The following is a 24,418-nucleotide window of genomic DNA, read 5'->3' as shown; positions in this document are numbered from 1 at the left end:
ACTTAAGGGCAATTAGTTTGTAGTTACATGAGAAAGAGAAGGCAAGCATTTGGGAAAAGATGTAAATGTGGTCTTGAAACTGCTACCTGTAATGCTGCTGTAAAAGCAATGGTCCCTTTGTGTTAGATATCTCACCAGTGGTGAAGATGCACATTTCTAATGATGTAACACATGGGAAAGATACTCATGCAATCAGCTGGCTATGAGACAATCCCAAAACCAAAGGAAAAGAGTTTGCTGAAAAACAACAGGCAATCCTCTTGGTAGACCTAGACGAACTCTTCTCATGGGGATTGAAATCCCATTTTGAGAGTTTCTGCTGTTAACTGTTAAATTCTTATTTGACTGAATATTAAGAAGCTGGATAGAAAAGCATGAGAATGAGATAGTTGGTATTCTGCAAAACCTATCAGTTATATGAGAAGTCTGAGAACGTTTAATTACTGCAGAACACTAAGAAAGCCGCTAAAACCACAAGGAAGCTGTTAATCCCCCAAGTATGAAAGTGTATGAAAAGCAGTTCAGTATGCACACCTGGAATTTAAAGGCCTGGCCAAACTAGCAAAGGAGGAAATAGAGAATACTTTACACATCTCTGCAGTAAGGTAGGACTAAACACATATATATTTTAATGCAACGCTGTATGTATCTTGTTGGTGAAAAAACAACTTGAAAACTTTACCTTGCTTCAATTTCTTTATTTTAAAGCAGCTCTTTGATAAAATTAGGGGAGGTTCAAAGCCAAAAAGCTGTTAGAAAAGGTTCCAAGCCAAACATAGCTTGGAAAATTCACCTTATGCTACAGGGTAAAAAAGGTCAGCTAATGACAGAAAGAGCAAAATGTTGCCTGATCATGGTGAAAACTAGTACAGAAAGACAGAAAACAGAAGTTTATCAGTTTCTCTAACAAAATATTGAAGAACACATAGCTCCTACTGGATATATTAAAAAAAGAAAGCAAAACCCCACACCAAACAAAAAGCACCACACATGAGATTAACAAGCCCGTGGAACAGAGCACTAAATTTCCCTTCACTTTAAGTTCTCATTTAAAGACTGGTTTTCCTGCTGAAAGATACTTTATCAGGAATGTTCTGCATTAGGCAGGAGATCAAAATAAACAAGCACAATTATCTCCTCCAGCCTCAATTAACCAGCAATCAGCCTACTTTCAACAAAATAAAAATGGCATGATAACATCCAGGTATACTGCATTACAGATTTTAGTAAAAATAACTCAAGATAAATTTGGTTACTTTGAAGTGTTTCTTATTTTCAGAACTATGACATTCATACTTGGGGGAAATAACTGATAGATTCATAAAGAAGTCCATGAACGTTCAACTGCTGAAATATCATAGGATTGGCTTCAGACAGCTTTCAAAATTATCTGTATAGCAGACATCTGCTAGCTCTAAAAACCCCAAACTACACAGAAGAGCCTCAGAAAGCATTTTATGCACTCCAACATTTTATTAAGCAATCTACAGCAGAATCCTAAGGCTGTGCTCAGGATTTGAAATTTTGGCCTTAGACTTCAAAGAGCTAGTTGAACCTCCAAGTTACAGCTAGAGTATGATGCCTTTCCCCAGAGGCGGTACTTTCAGATAGTCCAGGATGGACTTGCAAAACAATGCAAGTGTTCTGGATGGAGCTGAGACTTAGGAAATTCAATGAGCACAAAACACAGGTAGCAGGCCTCCACACATTCCATGTCCACGCTTTCACATGGACATGGAATGACTTCTGTTTAGGACAGCTCATTTGCTTCTGTTTGTCTTAATTTCTTTTTCTCAACTATTGTTCAGCAAATTAGACCGTTTTTATTGGGTTACCAAGAGTCTGTTCTTTGGATCAATGACAGCTAGCTCTGTTTTCATTAATGATGTTCTAACTTCACAGAGCACTCCAAAACAATCAGTCTTGTTTTGCTAGAAACCCATACAAGTAAAAACAACTGTTAAACTAGAAATTCATATTATACTTGTTTAGAGTTCATATACGCACACACAGTTCTTATAATCCTCATTCGGATTCCTTTGCTAAATATACATAAAACATGGAATAATTTTAATGTCTTACTTTGTAGGAGGTGGAGACTAACAGATGTGCGATATTCTGAACAGCTCCATGGTTAAATAAGATTGTCTGGTGATCTGGACCCTTCAAAGGAAAATATACAACATGATTTACTTTTTTCTAAAGAACATGCAAGAGGTTTCCACTATCTGCAACTTACTGTTAAGTATTAAAGGTAGATTTACTAACATTTACTTTGTAATCAGCTGGCATACCAACTTCTTATTTATAAATAAACAGCTCTTATTTTCATAGCATTTGTCCTTTTCCAGTAATCATTTCCACTCTTTTCTTCAATAGGCATGAAATTAGTTTTCACAACTGAAAAAACTTTAGAGCTACAGAAAACTTTCTAAAAATTGAGTATTATGTTTCTATTCTTTATATTGGAAACAATTGAAAGCTCCTGATTTTCTCTAAAAATCATATCAATTATCCCAGTTACTAACATCTTCATGGGTAGTATTAAGCATTTTCAACAATTTTAACTTCAGAAGTGAAGGAATTAATTCTGAAACTGCTTCCTGAATGTGGTAGTGCTTTGAGAACAGATTCACACTTTCCTCCTACAGATTATTTTAGTTTCAAACATATTTACCCATAAACCTAGTCAGCCACCACCCATTTATTGTCTTCAAGATCTAAGCTGGCAGTGGCCAATACATCAATATTTTTCCAAGATTTAAAAAGCATCTGAAGTTCAATAGATACTGAATTTTGCTGTAGAAAGGTCTCGGAACTTCTGTACTATGACAAAACTTGATGAGGTTGGAAAAAACAACATGAAATCTCAGCAGGGCCTGCAACCCTCAACAGTCTCTTGTGAAATCTGATCTGTGACTTACAAACATCTCTTCAGAATAGCTTCATGACTCTAGTCATCTTTACATTAAGCACGAGCTATGTGCAATTTAAATCCAGGTTTTAGAACGTCACAGCATTAATCACACCTTGATGCGTTTTCTTGACTAATCTGCAAGTGAAGAAAGTAGCTTCACTCCTTGATCTTTTGTTCAAACCCAGCTGAGTTTATGTGCACATCTAAATACCTTAATAGGCATGAGGGGTGCTTTATTTTCACATTTGAAAACCAGCTGAAATCAGATTCCTCTTATAGTCAAAAGAACATTTTTAGAACATCCCTTACCTCTAAGGAAAAAAAAAAGCATAAAATTACTTTAGATGTAACATATCTGGTGCTTTAAGAGATGCTTCAGCTGCTACTGCCACCAAGAGCTTTCTACCAAAAAATGCAATTAAAACAGCATGGTTGAAGTAGGAAAACAACTTACATTGGCACACAGAAGTGGCTGAGGCAATGATTTAAAGCCGCAGCTATGCCAGTGTTGAAGCTGAAGAACAGATATTAAAATACGTGAAAAAAAAGAATGAAATTAAAGTAAAAGAAATCATATTGACCTACACAGTTTTAGTAATTCACAAGTATTAGTGATTTTTCAATGAGATGCAGACAGTAAATTCTGTGCAAACAGGACAAATGCATGTACAGAGGTGACATTTGGGTGTATTCTCATTTATGTAACCAGATGAACAAGAATATATCTAAGCTGTACTCATTGTGTTTGCACACACCAATCCAGCTTCTTTTAATGCACAACCAGCTTGAGCACTAACTCACAAAATGTGAAAATTTGAGAATATGATGTATTATTTCCAAGCAGCTCAGGCACCAATTTAATAGCAACACCTTCCACTTTCATATCTTTTGTGTATACCAATAGAGTTCCAGGAGCCAGCCCTATTACAGTGATCTCTTGCTCCAAATACGACTGAATGATATATTTCAGGAATGGAAATTACACTTCTTGCATGATTTTCCACCATAAACTGTCAATTTTCAAGAAAGCAGTAGGATAGAACAATGTAACAATTAATTCCATAATGAATCTTTAAAAGCAGATATCTAAATGCAAATGTACATTGGTTCAGGGACCCAGCACCAGGCCTAAGATCACATAAGAAAACATTCTCAGAATGGGGTTGGGAGGAAGCTGCCTTGATTACAGGCTGTATCCTGGATCCTTCCCAGACACAAGATTTTAATTTTCAACTGGTGGTGAAATTACTACTTATGCAGAGATGTCACCACATTCAAATACAAGTTCCAGAACTATCTTTTCAAATTATTCAAATGACAACATGTTTCGCAATGTGCACCTTATCTTTTTAATTTGACCATTGAAATAGCAAAGCTTTCCTACCCACATCACTTTCTCTGGAAACAAATCAAGTACAATAGAGAGAACCTTCAAAAGTAAATTTTGACTTGCATTTTAGCATACTGTGTACATCAACCTGGTTTTTTTTTTATTTGCTTATATGTTGATAGAATCCTGGCTCTGTATGTTAAGAACTTCATCTGCTCCCCCTGCAAATCAACACTTTCCCTTGCTTAGGATGACTCTTCTCCAGGGTCAATGTTTTCCATTAGTTAATTTTAATTAAAAGTGCACTGAAAAGCTATAAAAGCAAGCAGTAAAAGCAGAAAACAGCAGCAATACGCTAGGAACCTGAATTAAGGATTTCCTAGCTCAAGAGAACAGGTCTGAGCTTTTCCAGGGAAATATGAGCAGGCAAGAAAGAAAGAAACCTGAGAAGCCCAACCAAACAAGATTCTGGCAAGGAAGAAGAAAAAATGGATACACAAGATCTAAGCAGAGAACAGTATGCAGGAAAGAGGAGGGTAGGAGCTATGATACATCACTATTAGTTTAATGAATAAATCTACTAAGATGAGGAAAATGAGAAATAAAAACATCAATACCGCTTATAACATATGCTAAGCCTTACCTAAATACTAAAGATTATAGTAAGTAACTTCTGGAAAAAGTTAGAAAGGTTCTTTCACTCATGGCAATTTGGGGGGAAGTTGAAGTCTTCATTAAAAATATTGAAACTTTCAGTATTTCAGTTTTCTTCTTCAAATTATAAGAATGTACTTTGCTTACCCATAGAAATCAGAAAATCCCCTGCAAATTCTGCTTCACTGTATTAGATGTATTTTGTTATGGGTAATGGTTGGACTTGATGATCTTACAGGTCTTTTCCAACCTAGTTGATTCTATGATCCTATGAAAATACAGTAATTGACCCTGATAATCACACCAGAAACCCAAGAACCAAACAAAAATGAAAGGGGGCATTTCAGATTTTTGCTGAACAGCTGCGTTTGCCTGGGCAAGAGAGAAATGAGTTCTTGACCAATGTACCACTTGTGATGATCTGTTTATCCAACCTCAAATATTTTTCTTTGTTATGCAGCAAATATTTATTCTGTAAATGCAACTATTTTCTAATACTCTTTTCTTATGCATTCATGTTCCTACGTGTTCACACAATCATCTTTCTCTTTCCAAAAATTCATAACATTCACTGTAAAATTTGTTCAAGAGATATTTGAGGGGTGGAGGAGGCATTAAAAACCTGAGTGAATACAGTGAGCTCATAAGACCTTCTTTACCCTGCTCCTGTTAAGTGACTGCTACAAGGAAGTAACTCATTTGGAAAAAGATGCCAATAACTGTTTTCATGTTGGATTGATTATGTGTAGTTACTCAGCAGTTCTCATGCAATATAACAATATAAACAGGGTTTATATTGTTACAGAGCTAACTCCTGATTGTATAAACTGACTTCTACACCCACCCTATAAGCAGTCCTGTGTTATTTTTCTTGTAAGCCAACATGGCCCAATTTTTCAGCTGTTCCAGCTACTCGGCCTGCTAAGGAGACTTTCAAGGGCTTAAGCACAAGATGCCTCACTGGTGCGTTTTTCTTCTTAAAATACCGATTTCTTTTGGGCTGGATGGTTGTGCTCAGAGAGCTGCAGCCAATGGCTCGATGTCCCAGCAGAGACCAGTGACAAATGGTCACTGTCACAGAGGTCAGTACTGGGACCATTGCCATTTAACATCTTTTGTCAGTGACATGGACAGTGAGACTGATGCACCCTCAGCAAGTCTGCTGATGACACCAAGCTGTGTGGTGTTGTCAACACGCTGGAGGGAAGGAATGGGGTCCAGAGGGACCTGGACAGGCTGGAGAGGTGGGACAATGCAAACCTCATGAAGTTCAACAAGGCCAAGTGCAAGGTCCTGCACGTGGGTCAGGGCAATCCCAAGCACAAACACAGGCTGGACAGAGACTGGATGGAGTAGCCCTGAGGAGAAGGACTTGGGAGTGTTGGTTGATGAGAAGCTCCCCATTACCCATCAGTTTGCGCTTGAAGCCCAGAAACAACCCGTGTCCTGGGCTGCATCCCCAGCAGTGTGAGCAGCAGGTCAAGGGAAGGGATTCTCCCCCTCTACTGTGCTCTGGGGAAACCCCCCCTGCAGTCCTGCATCCAGCTCTGGGGGTAACAACACAAGAGGGATGTGGAGCTGTTGGAGCAAGTCCAGAGGAGGCCACAGAGATGCTGTGAGGGCTGGAGCAGCTCTGCTCTGGAGCCAGGCTGAGAGAGCTGGGCTGGGGCAGCCTGGAGAAGAGAAGGCTCCTTAAGGAGAGGCCTTAGAGCAGCTCCCAGCACCTAAAGAGGCTACAAGAAACCTGGAGAGGGGCATTTGACAAGTGCATGGAGTGACAGGACAAGGGAGAATGGCTTTAAACTGACAGAGGGGAAATTGAGATTAGACATTGGGAAAAATGTCTAATTAGTGTAGTCACACTAACTAGAGTTTTCACTCTTTCAAAAGGAATGCAATTGGATGGCTGTACATAAAGAATAGTCAAGGCAGAGAAAAAATATTTTTAATGAAGGAATAATTCCAAGTTCGAGAAGACTCATTGTAAGTGATAAGGAAGAAAGAAATTTGAGGTAAATGCTTAAAAATTCATAAATTTTGGACCATTTTCATTTGTTAGTCTGAGAGATAAATATGATGTATGATCTTTTAGTTTTAAACTGTTTCTAAAAGGGAAAGATGCCATACAAGTCTGATTTCCTACACTGAATTGTTTTGATACAGTTACTGTATAACCCATGGGTACAGCAGCTACCAAAGAAATGCAACAATACAAAAAAATAGTGGTGTATAGAAACATGGTGGGACAGAAGGGAGAAGAGACAAAACCCCCTGTGTTTGGAGTGAGCTTACTGCTGTTTTTAAGTTAGTTTTCCCATATCAAGAGCATTGTGTTATATAGCTGGAATACACATGTATCTGGAGAAACCTGTAACTGGTAGAGCTCAACTAAGAGCATTTTTCTTCCTCTCAACCTACAGCTTTCCAAAATTTACACTGACAACAGTGAGGACTGATACTTGCCCACACTGTTGACTTCATTTAGAAGCCAAAGGTATAAACACACACACAAGAAAAAAACCCACTTATTCGCATATTTCATTTTACTGTGTGAACCCCAATGAATCTGTCAGCAAATCCAGAGCAATAACAGTTCAGTCATTACTGTCCTAATGTTCCTGCCACAAAAGGCAGTATCATCTTTCACAACATCTTATATGCCAGAAACACAAGTTGCATAAGGAACATGTATTCTCTTTCTTACTTTGCAGCAATGTGAGAAGATCTGACATATGTATTCTTGTGTATATCGAGACCTACTGAGCAGTGCCATGAGGTGGGAGATAACTGTAGCATCCTGGAAACAAGTGAGAAAAGAAAAAGATATTAACACTGTATTTCCACATAGTTTCTTCACAGTTTGCTACTTAAAAAGAGTACTCTTGATTCTGCATTCAATGTTCTCCCTTCCATTTGCATGGGCACAGGGCAAGACCATTAAAATGGTACAGGAAAGACTTCCAGGCACGAGTGACAGTTCTGAGCTAAGTCCTCATGGAAAACATAAAGGGTCAATGCATGTTAGATATAAAACTGGATTTGTCTCCAGATTCTTTACTTCATGAGAAAACAATGAAAGAATGGGAGGGGACCCCAAAAACATACTGACTGCAAATATAGTTACTGAAAGCAATTACTTCACGAGTTGTGTTAGTATTTTCTCAGTACAAGTGTGATTTACTTACCTCTTCATTTCATGTCCAAGTAGAAAAAAGCAGGGAGGGGAACAAAGTACCAGACTGAACAATGTTTTCCTGCCATAAATTCTGTGGCATTCACTTTCTAACTGAATCACATGATTCACTGACTGACTCTAAGTCAAACATACACAATAGGTGCTATTAGTATGTGTGACACTAATTCCAAATATATCAGCAAAAGAAAATCATTAGACTGAAGTTCCCATCTAAAAACACATCCAGTTACTTAAGCTCTGTGGCATATCATGAAATTTTAAAGCTTTTCATTACTTTTACCAGTACATCCTGGTAAAATGGCAGCAACTGGAGTGGTATTAAAAGAAATACTACTCATTTTAGTTTGGAATGGTGGTTAACTAAATTACTTCCATGAGAGAAAGCGTGTTGGACAGAAGAGTTGAAAGACTGTATGAGTCTTCCTTTACAAAGAAGGTGTGCTGTATTTTCCCTACACAAGCAAGTCATACTCTTTATTTTACCTGCAGAATGATGAATTGCAACCTCTGACTAGGGAGAAGTGGATTAAAATTAGAGCAAAACCTTCATGCTCCTCAGCTGCTTTTACAGTAATGAAAGTAGCTGTTTTAATGATTACAGCTTCAGAGATACACAGCTGTTTACAAAAAGTTTTATTTCCCAATTACTTGGGAAGTTTCCAACCACACTTTTTTATATTAGCAAAATAAACGTGTGTAAGTCTCTCTTATTCGTATACACTTTGAGATTAGGCTAAGCTCTGCAATATTTTTAAATATTTTTATATATATATAATTTAGTAGCTTATTTTAGAAAGCTTTGCTGCCAACAATCCAGCCTTCTTATTCTGCACAGAAAACAATAGGACAACAGAGCCAAGAAACACACTGAGAACAAAACCAACTTGTTTCTACTGCTTGTTTCTCAATAACTGGAAAGGATCAATACGCAACAGCCTCATTTGCCATTTCGACATCCTATAGAGAGATGTCCTGGAGTTCTTCCAGGTCCACCAGCCATATATCCATTGCACACTTCTGTGCATAGGACAAGCAAGGGACAAACTACTCTAAGCAGTATTCTTATGGATGGTCAACAGTAGCTCCATCTGATCTTCTACCTTTACACACGGCATATATACAAACACATCTATTTCTCTGGTTTCTTTGCGACTTCAGAACCCGAAGGCCTGCAGAGAACTGGTTTGGTTGCTGGGCAATAGGGAACACTAAACCCACAAGTATGTTGTAATAGCACTGATGGTCACAACCATAATGGGGTGACTCTTGACTCCCCCTGACAGAGGTAAGCCTGCAGTGGTGTGTAAACTAAGTGGGTATTCGGTTTAGGGCATATGCCAAGCAGAACAGCAAATTTCCATGAGAAACCAAACAGAAGCAGCTAACAAGCCAATCCTGTTGCCAAGAAAGACATGGTACAAAGCCACAGCAGGTCCCAAGACTTCCAAGTGTCTCCTTTGAATTATAGCAAAACAAGCTGACAATGTACCCGGGATTTCTCAGTGATTTAACACACTGAACCCATTAAAACAGATTCTTGTCATCTTATGTAAATCTCTGGCAACTGAAAATATCAAGCCACAGTTCTGTTCAACACGGCATACATATATACGTGCTAAGAAGCTTATCAGTGATAAAGTGCATCTTAGACAAAACAACCGAGAAGTCGGGAAGGTAGGGGGAAGAGAAAAGAGACACCTCAGGACTCAGAGGCAGTAAAACTTAAAAAAAGGAGCTTCAAAATGCAAGGTGCAAGACCTGAAAACTGCAGGGAAATCACTGATTATCTCATCTGGCTTATTTAAAAAGGTGCAACTACAAGGATGAAAATGTTGGTCTAAGTTCTTCTCAATGTTGGGAAAGTGGAGTCTGCCCTAAATTCTTGATAAGACCCATAATTACTTCTTTCATTGCAAAGACAACTTCTCAAATGCTGCCTTGTGAAACGCAGTTTGCAGCAGTAGGGGCTGTGGCTATACCTTCCAAGAAACAAGGAAAAGCACCTCCTCTTTTCAAGGGATCTTCATTCATTACTGTTCAAAGTATGGGTTTGGGTATTCCCACAAGAGAAGCAAAAAAGAAGCTAACGAACAGAAATAGGACCTTAAGCACAGCCATAAAATTCTTAACATTCACGTGTCCAACTGGAATGAGAGATTGGAAAATGAATATTACAGTTGAAACTAAACAGGGGCACCCTCACTAGATGATCATTTCCTGTAACCACGATTAATTAAGGGACATCACATTTGCCTGAATAAGGAATGGAGTAGCAGAGCTCTGATGTCACTGCTATGCAGCAGGGAAATGCAAAGGGTGAAACAGAAAATCCATTATCTTAGGCATATTGTTCCCACAATGTTAATGGTAATTTATATGCTAATAGTGGTTCTTCCACATTTCTGTACATGCTCTTCCACTTCCTCTCCCTTCAAGATATCAAATCTCTCTTCCAAATAGGGAGGAATTAACAGCCTCATTAAGCACTGATTCCCAGGAAGAGATATGGATTGTTAATGGAGACAATCATCTTAAGCCTGACTTTGGATGCTGAGAGCAGGAAGCAGATGCCCCTGCAATTATAAAGTCTCAGAGGCTGACCTGGGGGGATCTGCGAGCATAAAGTGGAGTCAAAGGAAGGAACTGAGAAACAAAGAGGAAATTCTTGGATCACTCATAAGAGGTGCCTTCAGCGGTCACACATTCAATCTGCACTGAGGGCTTCCTTGCTGAGCAATCAAAAAACAACTGGAAAAAAGCAATGAACGGCAGAGCACAAAGCTGGCTGATCATCTACACATACTAAATGCAACAGTAAGCTGTGAAGACCTGCAGAAGGACTTCATGAGATGGACTACCTAGCAGACAAAATTCAGAATAGGTGTATGGTAAAACTGAGTCCATAGAAAACAAGTTTACATACCTATTTCTGCAATGAAAATGTAAATCATTAGAAAAGAAATAGAGAACAAAGCCATTACAGTACTACATAACAACTAGACAAAATCATGAGGAAAATCTGTTGAGGACCATTAATATACAGAAATTGTCTCCAGTAATGACAGAGACACCTGAACCACAGAGAAAGTAGGAAATCAGAGGCCATCTGTGCCCTCACTGTAAGCATCAAGTCTTCCTCAGCAAGCAACAGTCATCCCTTTGAGTGGTGGGACTAGAGTGGTTAGCATTGTGGGCTTCCAATTACCCTCAGAAGTGGAACCTGCTCACTGACATCCAGCCAGCAGACTGGTGCAATGCTACTCTTTTCCCAACAGAAAGAGATTGCTAGTGCAGTTCACGTGCCACAGCTTGCCTCATCCCTTACACTGGGACAAAGGAGAAAGGAAAAGAAGGAATCTCCTTCCAATTACGAGATAGTGAGTGAGTTTCAGCAAGGCCTTTGTGTCTAAGCTGCCAAAAGACAGCCCTACCTTCAGACAGGGCTCCACATCACTGGCTTTGCCCAGTCACCTTAACATGGTCAGCACCAACAGCCCTATTGCTCACATGCTCCAAGCTGAATTTAGGATTATGAGTTCAATTGCTCATGTGAGCAATTGTGGTGGACATTTTCTATATTCCTGTCAGTTAAATGTAAATCACACATATGTTAATGAAAAGGAAAGAAATGTTGAAGGTGAACCTTTCCCACATGAAGTGCAAAAACTAAGCAAGCACCCTCACACCTGGAGTGGGAAGATAGTGTCAGGTAACATTTTAAGTTTCAGAAACTTAACTTTTGCCACTAGAGCTGTGATAATGGTATCTGTAAATACCTTTTAGAGACAGTTTTTACTCATTAAGATTGCACACAAGCCTGAAAATTTTGGTGTGCTACCTTGTTGACCATCTTCTATCAAATACTGCTACAAACATTAGGCGAGCTAGAGGTCTTAAACATAGGTGAGAAATGCTAACACTGTTGATCAAACAATTCCTCATTCCTACTGCAGACAGCAAGATTTTCACTCCCACCAGATTTATAGGTTTTAAAAGGATAATCATCTTACAACTTACTGTATATAATAGATCCTCTGGAGTTACAGGACTGATGAAAATAGTACGGAGACATCGCAGGCAAGCTTCAATAAACTTCAAATCTGGCGACAGCAATCCTATAAATAGAGACAAAAACTACTGTTCAGCTTCATTATCTTTGTTTATTTGAGTATTTTAGGAACATTTATTAATATAGATCCATTAAGGGAGAAGTACCTTGCAATAAGGCTGGGATAATATGGCAGTCTAGTAGGGATTTGACATTATTCTCTGTACCCATTGCGAGGCTTCCAAGGACCACCGCGCATTCTGTTCTCAGTTCTGTGCTGGAGGTTTCTTGCTGAAGTAAATACAGCAACCTGGAAATAAAATTATTCTTAGAGCAAAATTCAGATTAAAGACAACTTCTATGTCTAGTAAAAAAAAAAATAATCCGAATCCTGCTATGTAAAGAAGATGAAAGCTGAACCTTAATAGAAAGATGAAGGCTGAACTAAAGAGCAAGATGAACACTTTAGTCATGAGAGCCTTTTTACACTGTGTGCTCCTACACAGGTTTTACTTGCTGTTATGGTACAAAGATACCACCACACTGGTGGGTTTTGTTTTTCTAAAAACTGCAGTGTCACAGTATTGATATCCGGGATGAAGTCTTTCAGGATACCAGGAAGACCCCAAATTTCAATTAAAGGAAACGAGTCTGCAGTTTGACGTCAACGGGAAAGGGAACCTCATGAATCTCCCCTAACACCTAGGGACATTATTACCGCTACTGTGATGATTATCTCTGGCAGTGATTTCTTATGGGTCAAGGTTGCAAAATAAATGCCATCATTAAGCACAAGCATGGGACCTGAGAGTAATCTGAGTTTTGAACACTGAGGAATGATCATATAGGAACATAAAGAAAGCACAGAAAAGTTTATGTGCAGGAAGGCAGCTGAATTATAGCTAAACAGGACCACTTCAGGCTTAAAATACGCCTTGCCAAACTCATACCTTGGGTCTCAGTCAATTTGGATTCTTCATACAGCATAAAGATAGCTAGAAGCCCCTTTGAACGTAATTCAGATTACATGAGTAGCACCTGAATCACAGCAGAGGTCCCCAATCACTTTCAGTCTAAATGAGAGCCACACTAAGAGTGACCAGATTCCTACTTTGCATTAGCACAGAAGATAATCACTTAAAGATTCACACTGCTTATAAGCTGAAGATGAAAACTGTTTAACTAGGGGCTCCCACATTACATACAAGTTTGAGCAAAAGTGAAACAGGTAAGATGATTTAAGTGGACACAGAGATACAATTCTCTCCATATATGCAACATACACAGTCACTTTTCTAGAATCACTGAGCTAAGATAGAAATATTCTCAATTTAGTAACACGCTACCCTATTTAGTTTCAAAAGGTCTCCCCTAAAGCCAGGCAACATACTGAAGCCTCCTCTAGGAGCAAAAAGGAGCCACTGCTGAAAGGGAGAGTAGTAGTTACTGAGGTAGACAGGTCCCTAAATAAAATACCCGAAAACCTGACTTTCTAAATCAAAGGCAAGGGAAAAAGTAACTGGAAACACAATACCAAAATGCAATTTATTTACATGGGACTGGAAAAGGCCAACCAAGGGAAGTGCAAGCAGCCCCACAACAGAGAGTAACAGAGAAGAGCATCTTTAACACGCATCCCAAGTGTTTCCCACTTATGCAAGGCAGAAATTGCTTCCACCACATTTGAAACCTAAAGTAAAAGGCCACAGACAGAACTATGGCATGCCACGGGAAGAAAGGCATGAGATCAAAGGTCTCCTCAATACCTATAAGCAGCACATTCATTACATAAAATTCAGTCTATCCCAGGCAGCAGATAATTTCCCAAGCTCTTGGAGAAGGAGAACAGCAAAATAATCCCCCACTATTCCCTAAGAATTTATTAGCATGAAAAATTTTGTGATTGCAAATCTGCTTTGCTCAACACAGCTTTGACAGCAGCCAGGAAGCAGAGGTACGCTAGTATCACTCAAAGCATACGTGTACCCTTTTTGATCTCATGGCGGAAAAAAGCTCCAAAACATGAACACATACTGAGAACATGAAATACAGCTTCTTCCTGAACAAAACAAAACAGTTGAAATGTGGCATAAAATCAATGTGTGAGATGCAAGCAACCCCAAAAGCACAGGTATCTTTTCTCCTTTCTTTGGATTCAAAGGATCAGTCTGGCATATGTTCAGAACGGCACAGATTTTCAGAATCATTGCTGTTTTCTTTAATCCACTTCTTCCAAAAATCTTATCAAAGGCATCCAGGTTCTTTGTCCCTGCCCATCTGTTTTATCTGAAAGTCCACTTATTCCTGATATTTAGAAATCTCTTCTAATCTTTTTGTAGAAATCGATTCCTGACTAATTTACATCAATTTCATACTGCATGGATATTATCTTTTAATTTGTGTATTTTTTCTCATTTTTTATTGACATAATGGTCCTGAGACACTTTGGCCCAGTGGAGCTGATCTGCAGTTCTTCATTGTACCATAGGCTCCTTTAATACTGACAGAGCAAGGTATGTAAAGAAGGCTCAGATTATCAGTTGTTCACACGTTACTTGTACAAACTCACAATTAACCGTACCTATATAATCATCTTCCGGAAAAGGAACAAAAATTATAGCAATTAAATTACATGTTTCTAAAGCTACAAATTCTGGTATGTATCCTTTGAGGCATCAAGTGCATGATGTTCGGGGTAAAGATTAGTGCTGCTTCTGAAAGGCTACAGAAGAAGTAAAATACATTATCAATGTTATGCAAAATCATCACAAAGGAAAAAAAGCATTCCACTTCTAACCCAAATGGGACAGAATAACCCTGCATTACTATTACTTCTTCATAGACCGCTGGTTTTGTTCTCTGCCCTCTAGATCAGGTAAGGACAGACAGGAAGCAGAAACTTCTTTGATCATGTACAAATACACTGGCTAAAATTCACCCCTGAAAAGGTGTTATATTTTCTCTTGGACACGGAGCTACATGGAAAGTGCAGTCTCACCTACTTCTCCAACTCTGACTGACATTTGCCAATTATCAAGAAAAATCCTTTAACGTAAAAAATAATTTGACAAGAATTACCACGAGCAGATCAGAAGATAAATTCAGTTACAGGAGTAACCTGTACAGCTGTTCTAACACCAAACACTTGACATTTCTTGACACTTTTAACTTACACACATATATTTTGTAAGCTAATGCTGCAGAACACTTTTCAACGTGTTCTATTTCTAACTCTACTCCTAGAAACAGTTATGGATCTTCTATAATCTGTATCACTTTATTTCACAGTAAAATTTAAACTCCCCCCTGCCCCAATATTTAAAAAGCAAGCTGAAAGATTTGACTTTAAAGAGTCGGCAATTTAGAAAACATACTGACAACCACCCATATCAGTGAAGAACAGAAATCAGCAACAACATACATACAGTCTTTCATCTCTGCACGAGGAATAAAAAAGGTTTTAGCCTGTTACTAAAATTATTTAGCTTCAGGTGTAAGTAGGATATTAAAAGTTAAGGTATAAGTTTTATTAAAAGTTACTTTTCACAATTACTTTAACTGATACTGTGTATGATTATCATAATTTTATTACGACTTAAGGCACACTTGATTCCTACTGTTTTCACTACGCTTTCTCAGTCTGCTGAGATCTATGAAGTCCTGGACATCTGCTCCAAGATGCATCTTCCCTGTGCAGATCACATCAATAACAACTCTGGTTATTAAGGACTTCAATAAATAACCTCTTCCTTTTACCCAGAAATGTTCAGTCATAGAATTATTTAGGTTGGAAAAGACAAATATTTAAGATCTTTGAGTCAAACTGTTAACCCAGCACTGCCAAGTCCATCACTAAACCGTGTCTTTTAAATACCATCAGGGGTGGTGACTCCACCGCTTCCCTGGGCAGCCTGTTCCAATGCTTAATAAACCTTTCAGTGAAGAAATTTTTCAGTCTAAACCTCCCCTGGCACAACTTGAGGCCATTTCCTCTTGTTCTATCACTTGTTACGTGGCAGAACAGACCGACTCCCACCTCACTACAACCTCCTTCCAGGTAGTTGTAGAGAGCAGTAAGGTCCCCCCAAGCCTCCTTGTCTTTAGACTAAAACAATCCCAGTTCTCTCAGGCACTCCTCATGTGTCCTAGAGCCTTCACCAGCTTCATTGGCTTTCTTTGGGCATGCTCCAGCACCTCAATGCCATGTCCTAAAACAATTTTTCTTTTTTTTCTTTTTTAAAGGGATTTTTGCAAAGTTCAAAAGCACCCTAAAATTCTGAAGGTTGTTCTCTTCCAAAGAAATTAATTGCTATTTTCCATTAACACTCTGCACTTGGAACAGATGTTGCAGCTATGTTAATGTTAAAGAGTGAAAATGAAATACGCCGAGTATAATCTATAGTCTTTCTGTGTGCTTAAAATAGAAATACTTAACTAAGCTTTATAATTAGTGAAGATGAAATTTAAGTTCAGATCTTACATACAATACATTCTGCAACTATTAATAATATCTTTTTCTAGATCTTCAAAATACACTTGTGTTTCAGATTAGGTTTTCCACGGAGCTACATATCCATATTATAACATTTTCCGTCTCTTTAAGAAGAGAGCACTGCCACCAAGTAACATTGAAAATTAAGTAGTTAAATGACAAATTGTAAAATTACAAGAAGTTGAGTGAAAAGAACCCATATAATTGATAAAGATGAAACTATCCATTAATAAACTACTGTTAAACTTTAAAGACAAAGACCACATCCTTCTATTGTCAAAAGGAACACAGGGATAGCATACTAATGTACATCCTGGACTGGTTTGTTGTTTCCAAGGGTCTAACATAGACAAATTCAGCAAAGATGTTTGTAATTCATTCCTCCCATGTGAATACTAAACAGATAAAACGGTAGGAAAACAGCATGTTCATGCAGGGGATAAGAAGGAAGGTCATGATTTGGATTTTTGAAATTTAAAAGATATTACTAAGGTAATTGTCCACATTTTTTAAGAACATGATGTCCCTGCTTAACCTGGATCCCTTATCTCCAGCGTTACTCAGCCAGACTTCTACCAAACCTGCAGCAATACTAGAACAAGGCTCTGCCATAACCACCATAGCTCACTTTTGTAGTGCCTGAGCACTTCAGGAAGAATCAAAAGAACAGGTATTATAAAACAGCAAAAAGGTACTCGTGTTCTTGTTGACTCAGTTTTCAGCCTGTGATCCCACAGTAAAGCTCATTACAATGAGACACAAAATGAAGTAAAGTTAATGGAAAGATCTTGCAACATCTTCATTAACATTAATCCAATGTTGGAGGCTAAGTAGTTTAAAACGCAATATTTGGACTTTTGCAACCTTCTAGAAGGCTTCCCTATGATATTTTCCTCTACTATTTATATGGAATACAATTTCTTCCATTTGTCCCTGCAATTCTAAGAGCAATTAACTGATTAAGGCTTCTTTCTCAGATGTCAGTAATGGTATCCAGCAATTGTATCTAAATGAGGTAGGACAGTAAATCCATCCAGAGAGATACTTCACTTAACTCCATGAACAACTATGCTTAGAAACCAAAAATAAGGTCAGCTGGAGGCATGATGCATTCTGAACAACTGACTGGGATTCATCTAGGAAAAGCACACAGTATTCTAGGTAAAGTTGAAAACTTTCAAGGAAAGTAGCTGCTGAACAAATGGGAACTACCGTTGCTTGGCAAGAAAGATAAACAGTTCAGATCTGCCTTTCTTTTAAAGATTGAGACAGATGTCGTGCATCCGTGCTGTGCACTGTAAGACAGACTCATATGATTTAGACCTCATCAATCCAGTGTGAACACAGACCTCACAGTTAGCTAAAAATAACAGAAATTTACTCTTTGACATTCCCTCCCACTTACAAGTTCTCACAAAAATCTCTGCAATTCTCAAAACACCTGGGAAGGAGATGAAACTCAGCACTTCACCAAGCCCCACAATCAGGCATGTGGAAAAAGAACTCGAGGCAACAGTTCCAAGCTACAGTACCATGAATCTTAAGATACTTTATATCAAAGTGTACAAATAAATAAGAGCTGTAATTCATATCACAATTGTCTGAATATTTATTACTAGTCCCTCCACAAAACAAATGAATGCACTACGTGCTGCAATGATCATGATTTCTTCTCATTCTACCCTAGAAGATGCTTGTCTTTCAGTCCACTGCCAAAAGGCCTGAAAAATATACAATGGTAACATGAGAAGAATATACAGATGAAAGTATGACTGAGGCATATTATTTTGTGTTAGCTTACAGAATACTGAACAACAAGTTAATACATATAGAGGTTGACCTCTAAACACATGGGAAGTCCCAGTATCGATCACAAACTGTGAAGTATGAGAATAGGTCAAACAAGATAGGACAATGCACAGACTTTATTAAAACTGCTCCTTTTAATGCATTTTAAGCATTGCTTTTCAAACAGTGTAACAGGAAGCAATCATTGGCCACAGAATTTTCCAAATCAAGAACCAAGTCTCATATTGAAAGTACAGAGAATAATTTCTGTAAAATACCTGAAATGACAAATGATGTTGTGGATTCTTACACATTAGGACTCAAAAATACGAGCAATTTTTATGACTGTTAGTCAAACAAATGTACCCCAAACTGAGATGTCACATTCTTACTTCTGGAAGCAATAACTTAATTCAAAATCTCCAGAAGTAGGAGCCAAGGGGCTTGGGTTAACTCTACTATCAACCTACAAAGCAAAGATAACAGCTTCTGAAGAATTTCATACAAAGCAAATAGCACCTGTCATTTAAAAAAGAAGCCAAGTCAAGAAAATTAATGGCAGGACTCAGCCTTGAGCTACACTATTGAAAATGTTCTGACTACTTAAACATCTGTAAAGGAGACAGTAACACTAACAGTCCCCTCCCACGTTGATTAGAGAGAAAAACACCCTTCTACTGCTACAGTACTGCAGTGGTGCAAGCAGTAGGGAAGTAAGTTGCAAAGAAATCTTTTTCCTTTGGGAACAAGACAAGGAGTCTCAGCTTACAGCTACAGTAATTTATTCTAATGCTTAATCTTATTTTTGTTCACTTAACTAAACCCAATGTTGGAGCACTGTAGTAGCTACTGAGCTGTAAACTCAGTCTGAAGTAAAGCTGTCTGACTTAAAAAAGAAACAAAACAACATGTAAGAGTAAATAAGGACTACCATCAAGTTTTTCCTCACCTCTCTCCTTAATGATCAATTTCATTTGAAAATAACTCTTGCTACTCTCCACTGAGCTATTGCAGTCTCATTCACCTTTTTATAACATGAATGTTTTCATTCAGCATGTAACACTCGGCACCCCAAGGTGCTACCAGCTCTCTGAAGTTGTTCACATGGGCACAGTTTTAGAGTAACTTGAAGGATAGTGAAGTTGACACAGTATGACTTCTCCTTTCTGTTACTAGATAGAAAAACCCTCACATACAAGTACATTAACACTGTCTGTCTGAGCCAAATTATTCTATTTCCACCTCCAAGACAACTCTAGACACCATTTAGCAAAAACTAAATACATTCTTTCTTCACAGTCATTTATACTAGAATATGAGATCAACACACAGCCCCTGAAGCCCAACTGAGCTGAAATTTACACTAACACCACTCAAGGCTTTTTAACTTACAACAAATTACACTGATTCAGTTTAGTATTATTTTAAAGTATGTCACAGGCTCAAATATTTTACTACATCAGCTGCCTTCATCAAAGTAAGACTATTTCTGAGATGATACAAGCTTTATAATAGGCATTATATAAAGCAACATCTTCATCCAGTCTTGCTTCAAGCATCCTACCACTCTGCTCAAAACTGATGTCTTGTAAGGTCACCATTGAACTGTTCATTCCATTTACCTTTATAAACCACCAACATGCACACTTTATCCTAAATCTTCTAGAAGTTACTGCATGGAAATATTCTGTGTTAAAACATCAGTGAATCAGCCAGCCTACAACCACCATCTGAAAAACTACTGTTCATTTAGACAAACCCATTTTAAAAGGCTTTTGTCTGAGAATGCCAAGCAATTTTAAAGCATAAAATAAGCTATGTTTTGACTTCCCATTCAGCTGCATTTTGAAATTCTCCACTCTATACAAAATGGCTATTCTATACTTCCACTCTGATATCACCACCCTGCACATGAAAGAGGATGTCAAGAATATGTTTCTGAACACTTTTTTACAGATTTGATTCTTACAGCTCCTTAGGAACAGACACCACGACATATCCTAAAGCTACCTTTTACATTAGGATTTTAAACCTGAAACTTAAAGTTCTTAAAAAACAAACTAACAAAAACCCAACAAACAAACAAAAACAACACCCCCCCCCAAAAAACCAAACCACACTTTAAAAGGTGCCATGAGAAGTAGAGCTTATATTAACAACTTTTTTTGCCAACAGAACAGGCACTTAAGAGATAGAGGGCTGCACAGCTTTTAAACAAAACCAGCTCTAATACAATTCTGCTGACTGCAAATATTTGCCTTGACTCACATGTATTTCATAGCTGAATTAGAATACCTTGTTCCAGTTATACATAACCCTCATGGTGAGGGTTATTCCTCGCAAAGAGACGTGTAATTATGTAAACAGGCTCTCACTTGCTTTGAAGAAAAAAGCAAGGACAGCCACAGGAGACCTACTAGGGCCTCTGCTCTCCAACTCTTTCACCACTCTAGAGCAAAAGGAAGCCTTTAAAAATATCAGCATTGCAGATGAAGCTCCTTGAGGTAAGCACGAAACCCACTAGATCTGGGTGCAGATTCCTACCTTATGGAGCACGTGACACAAAAAATTCCAATTTTAAAGTCAAGTGCAGCCAAGAATAGGACAAGGTGTCAGGAAAACAATGGTGCCTTGTCCTCAGAACGATATCCAAGAAGTTTGGACAGATCACTTTGTTAATGTGCCTGACAAACTTAGTAATACTATGACTAATACAAGTACTGAGTTCTTGACAACTGGTAACATGCCAGAGATCATGAATGTCTCAAAAGATGCGTGTAACTGATAACCAGCACAATTCTTATTACCACCACCAGCAGTGGTCACGCAGGTCAAGTTGATCCAAACATCCCACATGTTCTGCAGTCAGCAAGTCAACTAGGTGGGAACTGAGGATCATAGAACCAGAGCTGTAAGGAATCTAGGCAGATACTCTAGTCACTGACTTTGCTCCAAGGCAGAATCATCAGTTATTAAATCACTTGCAGTTACTGTCTTGCTTGTTTGTCAATACTTCCATTGGTGGAGATTCACCACACTGCAGCACCAGCAGCCTTTCAGCACTGCGAAGTGCTGATGTACATACATTTCTCTGCTACTATGGGGCAGTCTCACTCTCTCCAATGTTTGCGCTCATATGACCATTTTTTTTAGCTCAACAGAACAATACTTTTTTGTGAAAGCTTTTGTAGTTTTTCTGTTATTATTGAGCTGAAGCAGTTTTCAGTGCAGTGACACAAACACCACCACAAGAAGGGGTGGCACGATATGATCAGAAGCAGAGAGGGGTGGTTCTGTGAGAAGAGACCTGTGAAATCAACTTGGCTTTTCACCTGCACCTTTACATAACACTGCCCTGGTCAGAGCCACCAAATGCCTCTTCATTAGTGTAACAGAGTCCTAATCCCAAGGCAACAGAAAGAGGAGATGCACAAAAGCTGCACTTCCACCAACAGATGTTTTCACAAGAAAGGAGTTGCTACTGAGCACTGAGGGATGAGGGACAAGATTACTCCAGAAATACTAATTTTAGAGAAGACGCCAAAACAAAAATAAAGGAAAAGGTTCAAACCACAGGCATGAAGCTTGAAGGCCCATCCGAACCTAAATCATCACCTCAGCAGGTAATATTTAAAATAGAAGGTAGTATCAGGACAATAAAGTGCTAGCATGCTGCATATTTGGCAACCCTTCTCTAAGAAATAAACCTCCACCTCCAAAAAAACCCAATTCCATCTCATGTCCATGCTGTTATCCTAATGGTTTCTCACTGAAACAGACCAAGTTGAAAAGGTACCAAACACTGGAAGGCAAGCTGGAGATCAGAACTGGAGCAGATCCTGGTATTTCTGGCTTTGGACACAATCTTGCCAAAAGCTAATTTATAAAAGATGTAACAAGCTAAGAAGATCAAAATTATTTCCTTTATCACTAAGCACAAGAGATCTCTCTTCTGGAGAAAAGAAAATAAATAACACACATTTTTCTGCAGTTGAGAGACATCTTGTGCCAAAACAATTCATATAATGATTACTGATAGACCTATGGCTTTGTTAGAACAATCAAACCAACTCTTTGTCAGAAATACCACTTTTCGGTTTTAAAACATGTTTGTTTCCCGCAATATCACCTGACCAAGGGAAACTTCACAGATTCCTAACCTTCTGTAAACTGCAGTTTCACTACCCCAAAAAGAGACTTTGATCCCTTTATTGGTAAGTACTTAAAATCTAGGGAAAAGAGTTAGAACACCCAAATCTCACATCTAAAATCGACATAGGTTTGTTTGAGCTTAACTGATTTATGCCTTTTTTTGTTCCTCCAAGCTTGACTTCTGAACACATTCCTGTTAGAAACAAAGATCCTATCACACATATTAAGACAGGTTATCTGGCATATAAAAGTCTCTGAAATAGTTCAGCAGCTTCACTGCCCCAGGTACAAAGAAGAAAAAGTCATGCTAGATCTATGCAAGTTAACTGCTAATCCACTACTGTACTGTTCCTTCTTTACCGAAGTTCAGTATCAGGTCCATGGAGCAGTGCATACCTCCAAAGGTGGTTTAGAGAACCAGTTAAAACCATTTTGGGATAGGACTAGGTTCAATACTGCTATGTCTAATCCTAACCAGACAGTAGTTAAAGAGATTTGCATGACCACATACACCAAGCACAACATATATTTGCACAAATACATCTTTCATGCATAATCTTAGCATATAAAGTTATAAATTAAGAAATCAAAGCTTTCATTAAAACCATACCCTCACTCATATGGGAAGGTTTCCTTACACTAGCTAAAGATGGATTTTAGAGTGCAATACTCTCAGGCAAGTACTAACACATTCTGTCTGTACAGGAGATGTTCTGTCAAGCAGATACTTGCAGTCCTACACGTAAAGGCTGGCCAGTCCTTTAGGAGTAGCATTATAATAAGACACTAATTAAAACAAGTTCTAGAGCAAGTACCTGAATTCAAGGTTAACCCTAAGGAAAAACTAGACATATAAAGGCAGTTCTTCATTAAATCAGATTACAGAATCAAAGAGTAGATGATACTGGAAGTGATCTTTGGAGGTCATCTAGTTCAATCCACTGCTCAAAGCAGGATCAGCTAGAGCATGTGGCTCAGTATGCCAGCCATGAAGACAAGCTTTCCAGGACACAAACTAACAGACATGCTTTCTTGGTGTTAGACTAAAACTGTACTTACTATATGCACAAGCCTCTTTATTCCTAAATACCCAAACATAGGGAGCTTCTTGCTTATCTTCTACTTAAACAGTAAATGAATTGTTTAACAAATAACATTATCTGACATGTATCTGAGTAACTCTAAGAAAAGCTGAAAGCAACAGGGTGGTTTTTCACCCTGCACTCCTGCAACTGCTCTCACAACAGTCACCATCCCAGCATAAAAGTATTCCACATGTAAGGGTGCTCTTCTGCTAAGCTCCATGCAGGATCAAGTATTAATATCATGGGTCACTATGAATTTTTAATACCATGCATTTAAACAAATAACTGATAGGGATACTTATGAGCTACGCAAAACCATCCTGCCTAAGTTTTCTTTTTAAGTCTCAAAACAAAAGTAACACACACACACACAAGCACTTCAAATACTATCAGAGATATGCAATTTCCTCTGCTTACTTATCAGTCCATTAGTTTTAAGTTTTCCAGTATTTGTCAGCCAATACTGGACACAAAGATCTTTACAGATACTTTTCTTGTGTTTAATGTAGACATTAGCCTATATAAAATCCTTTTCCTTAGCTGACAGACTGGGATCTAACAGAACCTTCCAGTTAATAGACATCTTATCATCTTAGTGGGTTGCACAGTTATCAAAGCAGCAGTCTAATTTTTTGTTAAACTTTAAAAGAACACTGCCTGGAGGAACTTGATTATGTTTAACAAAAACCTGAAATGTCAAAATTCATGAATGTCCATGTTGATGTGTTCATGGCCCAAGAAACAACTTAAAACCCC

The 24,418-nt window shown here is 38.3% G+C and overlaps 1 protein-coding gene across 9 annotated transcripts in view; it reads right to left on the bottom strand.

Annotated features, from left to right (window-relative positions):
* Positions 1 to 24,418, bottom strand: part of ARMC8 (armadillo repeat containing 8) — a 70,952-nt gene that overhangs the window by 25,852 nt on the left and 20,682 nt on the right. For 5 of the 9 annotated variants that reach the window (XR_003992547.1, XM_030494178.1, XM_030494179.1 and 2 more), the window contains 5 exons: positions 12,313 to 12,455; positions 12,115 to 12,212; positions 7,606 to 7,698; positions 3,372 to 3,431; positions 2,083 to 2,163 (listed from right to left, as the gene is read on the bottom strand). Coding sequence is in view for 8 of the 9 variants with exons in the window: in XM_030494178.1 (XP_030350038.1) it covers positions 2,083 to 2,163; positions 3,372 to 3,431; positions 7,606 to 7,698; positions 12,115 to 12,212; positions 12,313 to 12,455 (475 nt within the window). In the remaining variant the exon portion in view is untranslated. The remainder of the gene's footprint in view (positions 1 to 2,082; positions 2,164 to 3,371; positions 3,432 to 7,605; positions 7,699 to 12,114; positions 12,213 to 12,312; positions 12,456 to 24,418) is intronic. The other 4 variants (XM_030494177.1, XM_030494180.1, XM_030494181.1 and 1 more) reach the window with 4 other exon arrangements.

This window comes from Strigops habroptila, chromosome 8 (assembly GCF_004027225.2).
Source record: "Strigops habroptila isolate Jane chromosome 8, bStrHab1.2.pri, whole genome shotgun sequence".
Taxonomy (NCBI): Eukaryota; Metazoa; Chordata; class Aves; order Psittaciformes; family Psittacidae; genus Strigops; species Strigops habroptila.
Note: the sequence above shows the minus strand (reverse complement) of the source record. Positions and strands in the feature narration are given on the sequence as shown.